Genomic DNA, 13,535 nt, shown 5'->3' with positions numbered 1-13,535 from the left:
AAAAGGTTCAGATATCGGTTTCTCCTGGCATTAAGTCTAGCCGTGTCTGACTTTGGAGGAGATTTCTAAGCCGAATAGCCAGTGTTGTCCGTAGACGCCTCCAAGGTCATGTGGCCAGCATGACTGCATGGAGCACCATTACCATCCCCCAGAAGCAGTACCTATAGATCTGCTCACATTTGCATGTTTTTGAACTGCTAGGTTGGCAGAAACTAGACCTAACAATGGAGTGCACCTCACTCCCTGGATTCGAACCGTCAACCTTTCAGTCAGCAAGTTCAGCAGCTCAGCAGTTTAACTCGCAGTGCCATCGGGTGCCCCCTATTAAAGTAGCTGCACTGGTGGCCAACAAGTTTCTGGGGCAATTCCAACCTATCTTCGAGACCGCATCTCCTTCTATGAAGCGGCACGGGCATTGATCCCACCTCCGTCTCAAGCACAGTTGGTGGGGATGAGGGAGAGGGCCTTCTCGGTAGTGGCTCCCTGGTTTTGGAATGTCCTCCCTAAAGAGATTAGGGTAGCCCCCACTTTCCAAGTTTTCCAGGAACACCTGAAAATATGGCTTTTTAAACAAGCCTTTGACCATGTTTAGGGATTATGCCTTAATTACTACATTTGAGGACTTAGTGAGTGTTCACTTCTGCACTTTATGAGGACTGATATTGTTCACAGCCACTATTTTTGCCACTATTTTTGCAGCTTGCTGGATTTTATAATAGCTTTTAAACTGATATGGGTTTTATTGCTGTCTTAGATATAATTGGGGCAATTTCAATGTTATTAATACTTAGAGGTTTTCTGCCTAAAAAACAATTAGCTGTTTTGCTTGTTTGGTTTTTTAAAATGACCTTTGAAATGAAAACCCACAAGATGGAACAGAAAACAGTGCATTTGGTGCAAAAAATTTCAATTTTCCACACAAAGTCTTAAGATGCAACTATGTCATCAAAATGCATGACCAGTATTATACTATCCTCCAGCCACAAGGAAAAAAATTATTGATATTATTAATTCTTTCACATCTGAATGAAACAAGTCAACATTTGCATCTATCTATCAGAGGTTGGTTGTGAGCCCTCTTGTATCCCAGAGTGGGAAAAGGGATATTATTTACCCAGCATTCAGGATCTTCCTAGTTTTGTTTTGTTTTGTTTTTCAACTGCAAACATACTGCCTTGGTTTGGAGAGTAGACTTCTTGGGCAGCTTTGAAACCACCTCAAAAAAAATCTCTGTAACTTCATGTCACCATTTCTGGGATACCTAAAATGTCTTTTCGGTGGCACCTCTTTTTTTGTTTTTTTTTTTTTTTGTTTCGGTAGAACATGGAGAGCCAATGATGTTGCGTGCTGGCCAACTCACGTGTAGGGTCTCCATGCCAGTTGGCACAGTGGGCAGCCTTGGAAGCCAAAATCCCAGATAACATGGAGATAGGAAGGGGAAGTCCACGGAAAACAGCCTGAACTGAAACACAGGGGTGGATCAGTCTTCCTCACCCAACCCCAAGATCTTGGATGACCCACTAAGTCCTTCTTCCCAAATGTTTCTCCTCTGGTTCCCCTTGTTGTCTTTTATCATGATATAAACCTTGGACTACCTTCTAGGAAAGGTCTTTTAACAGATCAGTGTTGTATTACTGTTGTTGCACTAGAGCCCTGAAACCCCTTTTCACCACTCTGTCCAGGTAATCCAGTAAGTAGAAGTTTATGGAATGAAGAGAGTGTGTATATTGAATGAAGAGAGTGTGCAAATTCAAAAAAGAAAACCAAAGTTCAAAAGGTTATTTCCAACAGTTTCCAGAGTCAGTTCACCTATATATCCATAAGCAAGATAGCATAAATCCAAAGCAGGCAACCTATGTCATACATGAACTAGAAGCAATAACAAACTTAGAAACTTAAACATATGAACTAGAAGCAAGAACAAACTTAGAAACTTAAATATATGAATATGAGCTGTTTCCCTGATTACAACTTTGCTCTCACATAGGATTTGTACCAGCAGGAACCACTTTAAAATTTATTATTTACTAGCCATCCCCTGCCACACGTTGCTGTAGCCCAGTCTGTGTATATGTGTTTTGTGTGTGTATATGTGTGTATATATATATATTTGTGTATATGTGTGTTTGCATGTATGTGTAGTTTTGAGCATGCACTGTAATTTTTTTATTTTTGGTTTTTTTTAGTCTCCTCTGCTGGTTTTGTTTTTTTTTTAGTGTTTTTATGAGTGATAGTCATTCATTGGCCTGATAGGTGTATTGCCTCCAAATTTGATGTCAATTCATCCAGTGGTTTTTGAGTTATGTTAATCCCACAAACAAACATTACATTTTTGTATTTATATAGATTTATTTACCATATTTATATCCTGCCCTTCTCACCACGAAGGGGACTCGGAGTGGCATTTACACACATGCAACAATTCAATGCCATAAAAATGATACATACAATTGAAATAAACATATACATTAAAACCAAAAAAAAATATAAAATATCTAAACTCCTAAAAGGCCTCAGTCCTTCCCATAACATCATTTCTCATACACCTGATTTTCCTTTCCTTATCTCTGTTTCTCTGGGGAAAACGACTCTGTCTCTGTTGCATTCTCTGTCTCCACAATTCCAAGCACTTTGATCTAGACAAACATTTATATCCCACATTTCTCTCAGGTGGTACTTCTGGCAGATTCTCATAAGAACTGTTATTGCTTTCTCCAGTCACATGGGAACTGCCAGGATATACCAAAACAACTCCCTCTAGGTCACTTCTATCTTCCTCTACACCCTCTACACCCTCTGAATCTATCCCAGCATCCCCTTCCTCATCTCCTGAGCACTCAGAATCTGACCAGGCTACAACAACTGTATCAATTGGCTTCTAATTGGCTTTATACAGTTTAGCCATGTTTAACAGTACAAGTAGAACGATCACATTCTTTCACTATAACAGGTTGCTTCTTGTGAGTCTCTCTTTGTCCCAGTTATGGGATGCAAACCAAATAAATGGTTCCTTTTTCTCTCCTTTGTAGATTAAAACAGAAGACCTCAGTGACTCTTTGCAAGCTGCCATCCCCTCCAGGTCAAGTCATCTCCCCCAAGGGCCATCAATGATGCCAGGAGGGCAAATTACAGGGGTAAGGGAGCATTTGGTACATTTTGCTGGTTGAGAGTGTTCTTGAGAGGCATTGTTTAGATATCAAGGAGATTGAAAGACAGTGTTGTGTAGCAGTTTGAGCACTGGATCATTTGGAGAGCAACTGTGTTCTTAGGAAAGCTCCCATTTTAAACCGAAAGAAGAACAGTGGATATGACAGACCAATCAATGTTGTGTGTAGCCTAAAACCTTTTCATGAGGACTTATAACAGCCTTCCTTTGCCTGTTGTTCCTCAGAGATTTTTGACCTTTAAACCCAACCAGCCATGATCAGGAGTTGTATCCAACTCTTCTTGAGGAAAGTACATTGGGAGAAGGCTGCGTTAGATGCCTAGCCAATAAAATGGACAGGGGAAGACATTTTTAAATCCTCATTATCATCAATGAGGCAGTTGAGATAGGCATACATAAGTCACTTCACATGCGGGACCAGAGGTCACCTTTACACAAGGGATGTAGTCTTCTGATAGTGGTGGAAGCAGAGTTGTGCAGACAGCATTTCCTTTTGTCTTTCTGCACATTATGATTGCCATTGTCCATTGCATATTGGATATATCATGCATTGCAGTTACACCTGATGTATTGTGCATAGAGCATTGCAAAGGGGGTACTAATTTTTGACATGTATTGTACAATATTGCTATTCTGCATAAAGGTTGTTCGGGGCTACCATAGCAGGTGCTTGCACTGTGCTCAGGAAATGTTGTATTGCAGCCTGTGTTTGCTTCCATACTTTTAAAATGAATTGTTAATATTGAAAAGAAGTGAAAAGGGGGATCAACCACTTTCCAGTTCTGCTAGTGGCAGAAATCAAAATTCTGTCCATTTTTAATTGCTTACCTTCTGTTTTAGGAAAGAGTCATTTTTTAACTGTCTATGCACCAATTCAGTTTGCAAGCTGAAATTTGGGTACAGTGGTGGCTTCCATCTCTCATTTCAGTGGGATGGTGAATACACATTGGGTTTTAGTCCCAATTTTAAAAGAGCTATCCAAGAACCTCCAAGGTAGGTCTGATCCCGTGGATAGCTCATTTGATGTTTAAATATTTGAGAAATTAAGAGGAAAGGAAGCTGCCTTGTTCCAGATCACAAAACTAGCTCTTCAGGGTTTCAAACAAGGGACTTTCCCAACCTGACTTGGAGCTACTGGGGCTGAACGTGGGATCTCCTTTATATAGATCATGCACCCTGTCACTGAGCTGCAGACCTTCAGCAATATGTTGATAGGCGTCTGTGCGTGCGCTATTTCACAACGTCTGAAACTACAGCAATGAATCTGCAATATAACAATGCTGAGTTGCCAAATTGGTTTTGCACACCTCGGCACCAGGATGCTTTCTCCCCAACTGGTTATGTTTTGATAGTACCATCAGTTGCTAAATGGAGAACAGGCATGTTGAGGGCTCTGCTACCTTGAGTTTAGGATATTTTAATAAACAGGGCTTTGCAACAGGGGGATTTATACATAATTAGATTTTGGTGGGTCAGTGACTCAGTTCCTGGAGACAAAGTCATCGCAGTCCTTGGAGCCAAACGTATACCGACTGACAGCCCAAACTATTGCAAATGTATTGTCGAAGGCTTTCATGGCCGGGATCACTGGGTTGTTGTAGGTTTTTTGGGCTGTATGGACATGTTCTAGAAGCATTCCCTCCTGACATTCGCCTGGACCTATGGCAGGCATCCTCAGAGGTTGTGAGGACTGTGATGTTTTCCTATCTTCAACATCTTCCTCAGATTAAGAAAAAGCTCCCTATAAATTCAAAGTGAGGTGATCAAGAAGGAAGTTCCAACCAAGCCCTGACATATTAGACTTTTATGTGCAGGGAATCATTCATAAGCTAAATTCCCCAGGTATTGACACTGAAATACATCACCGCCTGATCTCTGCAAGTGCAGCATTTTTCCAGATGAAGTAAAGAGTGTTTAAGTATTGGGACCTCCATAGGGATACCAGAGTGCTTGTTTATAAACCTATTGTCCTCCCAACCCTGCTATACACCTGCGAGACGTGGACTATCTACAGACATCATATGCAACTCCTGGAATGATTCCATCAGCGTCGCCGCCAAAAAAATCCCACAAATCTCTTGGGAAGACAAGCGGACAAACGTCAGCGTGCTGGAAGAAGCAAAGACCACCAGCATTGAAGCGATGGTCCTCTGCCATCAACTCCGCTGGACCGGCCACGTTGTCCGGATGCCTGACCACCGTCTCCCAAAGCAGTTGCTCTACTCCGAACTCAAGAATGGAAAACGGAATGTTGGAGGACAGGAAAAGAGATTTAAAGATGGGCTCAAAGCCAACCTTAAAAACTCTGGCATAGACACTGAGAACTGGGAAGCTCTGGCCCTTGAGCGCTCCATCTGGAGATCAGCTGTTACCAACAGTGCTGTAGAATTTGAAGAGGCACGAATTGAGGGCGAAAGAGAGAAATGTGCCAAGAGGAAGGCACATCAAGCCAACCCTGACTGGGACCGCCTTCCACCTGGAAACCAATGCCCTCACTGCGGGAGAACATGAAGATCAAGAATAGAACTCCACAGTCACCTACATACCCACTGCCAGGACACCGATCTTGGAAGACAATCCTACTCGGACAATGGGGGATCACCTAAGTAAGTCCCCAGGTACATTTGCAATACTGGGTTGTTGCAGGTTTTTCGGGTTCTAGAAGCATTCTCTCCTGATGTTTCGCCTGCATCTATGGAAGGCATCCTCAGCAGATAAATGTCAGGAAAAAATGCTTCTATAACATGGCCATACAGCTCGAAAAACCTGCAACATCCCAGTGATCCTGGCCATGAAAGCCTTCGACAATACATTTACAATAGTTTGGGCTGTGAGTTGGTATTATTTTTGGCTCCAACGACTGAAATGACTTTTGTCTCCAGAAACTGAGTCACTGACCCATCAAAATATAATCATGTATAAATCCCCCTGTGCTTATTGGGCATGCAGCCAGGATGTATAGATTGCAGAATTACATGAAGACATCCAATTGCATTGTATGTAACTTGCATTCTCCTCCTCTTTCTCCAGGACATGAGTTCTCTTCATACTTTGCAGCAACTGGTGCAAGTCCCTGGCCACATGCAGTCCGTCCCCCTTTTCCTACTTTCTCAGGGTCAACAAGGTAAGAGTATGGTATATTCCTGTTTGTTGACTCTCCATATCCATATGCAAATCCCTGGTGTTAGATCAGATTATGGGTTCCCTTGGGCGAACAGTATATGCATCAATTTCCCTTTCCAAGATCTATGTCACCTGGGGAAAGCAAGAGGTATGTTCAGCCAATGTGTGGCAGATCTATGTGCTTGCATTTCCTCCAAGCGCATGGGCACATGCACCTTATACACATAGCCTAGAGATAATTTATTTTTGTGCATGAAACAAAATGTGTGTACACCAAACCATCAGAAAACAAACAGAAAGCCACTGACATGGGTTTGGAGTATTTCAGATTTTGGAGTTCTGAGTAAGGAATACGCAACCTACTACTGTTGGTATTGTTCATTGTTCGTTTAATTATTCCTCATTGCAAATGAATAAATGCAATATCAAGTAGAATTTGGCACTTCTCACACACCTTTTTAATGCAAAACCAGCTCTGGAGGATTCCCCATTTTTTCAGAGCCATTTTGAGGGAATTGAGAGAGGCTTTCAATAGGAAAAAGTTTACCCCAGCCATGGGCAAATTTGGGCTCTCCGGGTGTTTTGGACTTCAACTTCCACCATTCCTAACAGCCTCAGCCCCTTTCCTTTTTACCCTCAGCTGAGGGTGAAAAGGAAGGGGCCTGAGGCTGTTAGGAATGGTGGGAGTTGAAGTCCAAAACACCTGGAGAGCCCAAATTTGCCCATGCCTGGTTTACCCTCTTCTTGGTTTCATGAGAAGTCCACTAACGAATCCTGCACATTGTCACTTATTTATTTGAAACTCTTTGTTTTCTGTCCACTCAATGGGATTGGCTTATTTTTTACTTAAACCTTTTCTTTAACTTTTTTAATTTCTATCCCACCGCCATCTCCCTGAAGGACTCAGGGCAGCTCACAAAACACTGAAGGTGTGACATGCAAAATACAACAAGTGCAAAGCAAAACATAGACAATAAACAGTCAACACAACATTGTAAATTGGATAGGTGAAGGTTTTCCCCTGACATTAAGTCCAGTCATGTCTGATTCTGGGGTGTGGTGCTCATCTCCATTTCTAAGCCGAAGAACTGGCGTTGTCCATAGACACTTCCAAGGTCATGTGGCCAGCATGACTGCATGGAGCACCATTACACACAGCACCCCCTGGTAAAATTCACAGTATCCCCTGGTAAAAACAATAAATTGCAACAATTGCTGTATATAAAACAACAGTATTTGATCTCAAAAGTATAAAGTGCTATTAAAGAATCTAAAGGTCCTCATATGTATTTTTAGAGAGTCTAAACATGGTTGAAGGTTTGTCAAAAAAAGCCAGGTCTTTAATTGTGTGCAGAAGGTTTGGAGGGTGGGGGCTTGCCTGATCTCCCTTGGGAGGGCATTCCAAAGCTGGGGCGCCACCACCAAGAAGGCCTTCTTTCTCATCCTCACCAACTGCACTTGAGATGGAGGTGGGACCGAGAGGAGGGCCTCCCTGGTAGATCTTAAAGCTTTGGGCGGTTCATTGAAGAAGATGCGGTCTCAAAGATAGGTTGGACCCAAAGGGTATAGGGTATGCTTTCCTCCTGACTTTTCCCCTCTTGCATTTCATATGAAGTTCAAGAACAGAATCATTTCAGAATCAAGGTTCAGGCTCTAGCTGCTGTTATTCCTGGAACCACAGATTCCCGGTTTCCTCGAAGATTTTATTTAGCATCAACATTAATGTATTCATGTACATTCACTCTCCTGACCCCCCCCCCCCTTCCCACTCCTTCCCATCCTGGAAGATACTCCTTTGAGCTTGTCTACCTCCCACCCTGAAGCTTGGAGGAAAAGCCACTTGGCTAATTTGTCTGGCTCATTGAGATCCTATCACGCTCCTGGTTGATTAAATGACAATAGCAGCGACGTCTCTGGCTTCGGCAAGGTCCCATTTGTGGCTTGTACATCTAATTAGCTCGACATCCATGCCCCTAATTTGCAAGGTGCCTGGCAGGTGAATGAATTGCCAATCATGGCCCTGTGGTTTCGACAGCTTTGTTTTGCTTCGTTTCCTCTGGAGACATGACATAAGAGGTGAAACGCAGGTTCTGCTGAAGTCGTCGAAAGACCTGAAACCGGGGTTACGCAGCAAAGTGAGGAAAGCCGGGGAAGCAGGAAGGCTGCATGCATTTGATCCTCGTGGTGACTCAGTCTCTTTGGAGACAGGATGGGAACACACCCTTGGCTCAGTCGAGGCCCTCAGCAAGATTTGAACCCATGGACCTTCACCCATCCTCGAAATAGAGACTTTCGTCTTCTTTGGAACTAGGATGTGCCGTTTCTTTGCTCTCGCCAGACATAAACTTTTTCATCTCTGAAAAGAGTTCCTTCTATAGGTGTTGTATCCTGCAAGGTGCTGAAACAAAAACAAACATCTTTGGACCCTCCAAACATTGTGAGAATTCAGTCAAGAGTTTCTTTTAAAAGTATGGGATTGTATTTCGAGCTTTGAGACATCCAGGACAGACAAATGGGCATGACACCACTTAATCAACAATCCAGATTGGAAGCTCAAGCTATACTCCCCCGGAGCTAGCATATAAAGACATTTGCATCTCTATATTTACTCTCTGTTGTTATTTTTTAATTATTGTCTCCTAAAGCTGATTGTCAGGATTGCAAGCAGCAGAGAAGGATCCACTCATGAGGTATCCAGATGAAATGATGACACACCATTGTGCATCCCTTGGAGATACTAGAAGGACTGGAATGTTTGCAGGAGGCATGACACACCTTCACTTCACTTTAGTGTGATCCAGTAGTTTGCATTGGACAATCAATCCATCCATATATATATAAATGCTCTGTGCATAAAGAGTTCCTTAAAAACAAAAGAACCAATGAACGAAATCACACCAAATTTGGCAACAAAATGTCTCACAACACAAGGAGTGACCATCACTCAAAAAATTATGATTTTGTCATTTAGGAGTTGTAGTTGCTGGGATTTATAGTTCACCTATAATCAAAGAGCATTCTGAACTCCATCAATGAGGGAATTGAACCAAACTTGGCGCCAGAACTCCCATGACCAACAGACAACACTAGAAGGGTTTGGTGGGCATTGACCTTGAGTTTGGGAGTTGTAGTTCACCTACATCCAGAGAGAACTGTGGACTCAAGCAATGATGGATCTGGACCAAACTTGGCACAAGCACTCAATACCCCCAAATATGAACACAGATGGAGTTTGGGGGAAATAGACCTTGACATTTGGGAGTTGTAATCACTGGGATTAACAGTTCACCTACAATCAAAGAGCATTCAGAACCCCACAAACGACAGAATCGGGGCAAACTTCCCATACAGAACCCCCATGACCAACAGAAAATACTTAAGGCCATCCATTCCAACTCCCTTCATCAGGGCAAGAAAACATAATCAAAACCCTCCTGACAAAGAGCCAGCCAGCCAGCCATAGATATAGATAGATAGATATGATTCTCTCTCACACACACAGATATAGTATCATAGATTTGAAAGGGACCCCTAAAGAAGGACAATTCTATGTCGCATGTTCCAGGGTAGGCAAACCAGACAATCTCCACATCAACACTGACATAGAAACAACAAGGAATACTGTTTACCCACAAGCATAAAGGAATTACATATATTAGAAACAATTACTTTATTTTCCAGATCACCAGACTGGGGCACAGCAACGCGTGGCAGGGAACGGCTAGTTTCCCTATATAAGGCAAACAGAAAATGCTTCATGGTGGAAACAGCATCAATATTCATGTTATGAGAGATATCCAAGCCAGCTAAGAGATGCTGCCCTGCTCTTGAATCCGGAATACATTTCTGTACTCCCCGTATCATTTTTGGGTCTCCAGCTTTTGACGGTTCTCAACTTCAGGAGTCCAAATCAACCACATGGCTTCTGAGTCCCCTAAATGGATTTTGAAACAGGAGGAACTTCATTCTAAATTCCTTGAAAGCTATTCTCATCAGTCACTAGAAGTGTGGCTGGTCATGAGAATACGAGAGTTGAATGAAAAGTAATGCCTCCACCTTTGTTACTTGGGTTTGGATGGGAATATTTTAATAAATCAAATGCAGAAATAATCCTTAGAATGTGCTCTTCAGCTACCACTATTCACCTTTCCACATAATCACCAGACAATTGGATACATTTCTGCCAACGATGAACAAGTTTTCTAAAGCCGTCACAGAAGAAATCGACACTCTGTTTCTGCAACCAGCGTCTCACAGTTCTCTCAACGTCTTCATTAGAAGCATAGTGAAGTCCCCACAGATCTTCTTTCATTATCAGGAAGAGATGGAAGTCAGACAGTGCTAAATCTGGACTCTATGGAAGATGTCATACCATGATGAGATCCAGTCTCTGAAGTTTCAAGTCCGTGCACTTTCTTTTCTGGGTACCCATCGTGCTCAGATCTTCCAACAGCCAAACAAAGCAATAATGTGACCCACATGTTCTTGTAAAATGCTGATTATGCTTGAAATTTCTCTCTGAGCGATACGACAGTCAACCTGAATCAATCTGTCAACCTTTTCCTTGTGAAACTCGGTGGTTGCTGTCACAGGACTTCCAACTCTTTGTCACGCAAGTTAGATGTTCCCACCTCAACATCTTTAAACTTACTCGCCCAACGACACACAGAACTCACATCAACACAATCACCATAAACAGCTTGCGTCCTCTGATGAATCTCCTTTAGGGTGGCACCTTCTGCTGTCAAGCATTCAATGACTGCATGTTGCTTAAGTTGCATTGACCGACCGTCTGCACAGGTTCCATACTTCGCGCTTTAACAATACAACCATTCAATGCAAAGGCTTCTCGCCAAAATGGAACTGTAGAGGAGAGTCTACTGAACAAGCCAGTGCCTGACGCATACCAGTACTGCCATCTGTTGAGGAGTTATGAAGGTGGAGGCATTACTTTTCATTCAACTCTTGTAGATGGGCATTTTTGCAGCCCAATGTATGGAGGAACACAAGTTGCTTGATCCCGGGCTAACATCTGCCAGCTCTGATGGCCGTTACCAAACCATTCTACTTCTTGTTCAACAAGCAGGAACCTTCTTTGAGGGTAACCAAGATGATAAAGGGCCTAGAAACTAAGTATGTTGTTGTTCATTCATTCAGTCACTTTCGACTCTTCGCAACCTCGTGGACCAGCCCACACCATGCTCAAGCATAATTGAGGGACTTATTTATTTATTTCCTATATAATGGGCTTCTTCAAATTTCTGGAAGAATTTCTGGAGAAGCTTGTTTTCTCATTCTCTGGAGAACAAGATTAAATCTGGATTCAATTACAAGCAATATAGCAACCATATAAGAGAAAGAACTTCCTGATTCTAGGCTGAAAAAGAGAGTGTCTTGCATCATGGTGGACTGTCCTTCAGTCCATCACAATTTCTGGTCTTTAAACAGCAATTGAAGGTCTACCTGGACTATATGATCCTTGAGACCTCATCCAAGTCAACCCTTCATTTTGCCCTCTTCATTTAACACCCTGCCTGCCTTTACATTGTACAGCTCATCACCCTATTGCTCCGATGCTATCTGCTCTTTGATGGAGGTAGCCAGAGTCCCAATTTGAAAATGCATAATGAGGAGAAGGGATGGCAGCCAATTTGTCTCTATCGTGTCTTGCAATAAAACTGATATGCATATAATTTCTGATGCCGTTGCACCATCTTGTTTTGGAAATGTGAAATGATCACCAAGCAACCCTCAGGCAAACTCCAGCTTCACAACCTTGGCCACACATTTGCAAAGCAAGACGAAATAGTGCTGCTGCAACTTGGCTTACAACAGATCTCCCCTCCCCCAATTTGGTGAGGTTACAACTTGCAATGCTTGCAACTAATGTGGTCAATGGGTTTTAGAATTATTATTATTATTATTATTATTATTATTATTATTATTATTGGTCGTATCAGGAGCAACCTGAGAAACTGCAAGTCGCTTCTGGTGTGAGAGAATTGGCCATCTGCAAGGACATTGCCCAGGGGACGCCTGGATGATTTGATGTTTTTATCATCCTTGTGGGAGGCTTCTCTCATGTCCCCGCATGAGGAGCTGGAGCTGATAGAAGGAGCTCATCCGCCTCTCCCCGGATTTGAACGTGCAACCTGTTGGTCTTCAGTCCTGCCGGCACAGGGGTTTAACCCACTGCGCCACCGGGGGCTCAATAATAATAATAATAATAATAATAATAATAATAATAATAGGATTGAAAAATCAGCTGATTACCCAAAATACAGACTGTGCAAGGAAGCTGATGAAAACATTGATCATATCCTCAGCTGCTGCAAGAAAATCGCACAGACAGACTACAAACAGAGGCACAACTCTATGGTGAAAATGATTCATTGGAACTCATGTCACAAGTACCACCTGCCAGTAGTAAAGAACTGGTGGGATCATAAACCTGTAAAGGTAGTAGAAGATGAACACACAAAAATACTGTGGAACTTTCAAATCCAGACTGATAAAGTTTTGGAAAACAATAAACCAGATATCACGATTGTGGAAAAGAAAAAAAGTTTGGATTATTGATGTTGCCATACTGGGTGACAGTCACATTGAGGAAAAACAACAGGAAAAACTCAGCCGTTATCAAAACCTCAAAATCGAACTGCAAAGGCTCTGGCATAAACCAGTACAGGTGGCCCCAGTGGTAGTCGGCACACTGGGTAGTGTGCCAAAAGATCTCAGCTGGCATTTGTAAATAATAAACATTGACAAAATCATGATCTGTCAACTGCAAAAGGCCACCTTACTTGGATCTGTGTGCATCATTCGAAACTATTCGGGAAGTGTTTGTCTTGTGATTTTTGTGATTGTTATTGTGCTCTATTTTCTTCTTATGTGTAAACTATCCTGGATCCCCTTGGGGAGAAAGGACGGTACAGAAATAAAGTTTTTATTATTATTATGATTATTATTATTATTATTATTATTTTATTGACACAAAAACATAGTATGTCACAGCAAACCAGATCAATATACTGGATTTTGCTGTGTGTGCATGCATATGTACATGTGAATATGTATATAAAAAAAATTAAAACCATGGTTTTGGGACCAGGCGTTCGGGCAGTAGAAGTAAATGTATACAGCATTTCGGAAAGGCAATGACTGGAATGGTGATTCGACAGACAAGATTGTTTTATTGTTTTAATTATTGTTTTATAGCTTATTGATGTATTTTAATTTGATTAAT

The 13,535-nt window shown here is 42.1% G+C and overlaps 1 protein-coding gene across 1 annotated transcript in view; it reads left to right on the top strand.

Annotated features, from left to right (window-relative positions):
* Positions 1–13,535, top strand: part of POU2F3 (POU class 2 homeobox 3) — an 83,966-nt gene that overhangs the window by 59,163 nt on the left and 11,268 nt on the right. The window contains 2 exon segments of the mRNA XM_060787680.2: positions 3,030–3,134; positions 6,197–6,290. Of these exon segments, the coding sequence (XP_060643663.2) occupies positions 3,030–3,134; positions 6,197–6,290 (199 nt within the window).

The sequence above is a fragment of the Anolis sagrei genome, chromosome 7 (assembly GCF_037176765.1).
Source record: "Anolis sagrei isolate rAnoSag1 chromosome 7, rAnoSag1.mat, whole genome shotgun sequence".
NCBI classification, from domain to species: Eukaryota; Metazoa; Chordata; class Lepidosauria; order Squamata; family Dactyloidae; genus Anolis; species Anolis sagrei.
Note: the sequence above shows the minus strand (reverse complement) of the source record. Positions and strands in the feature narration are given on the sequence as shown.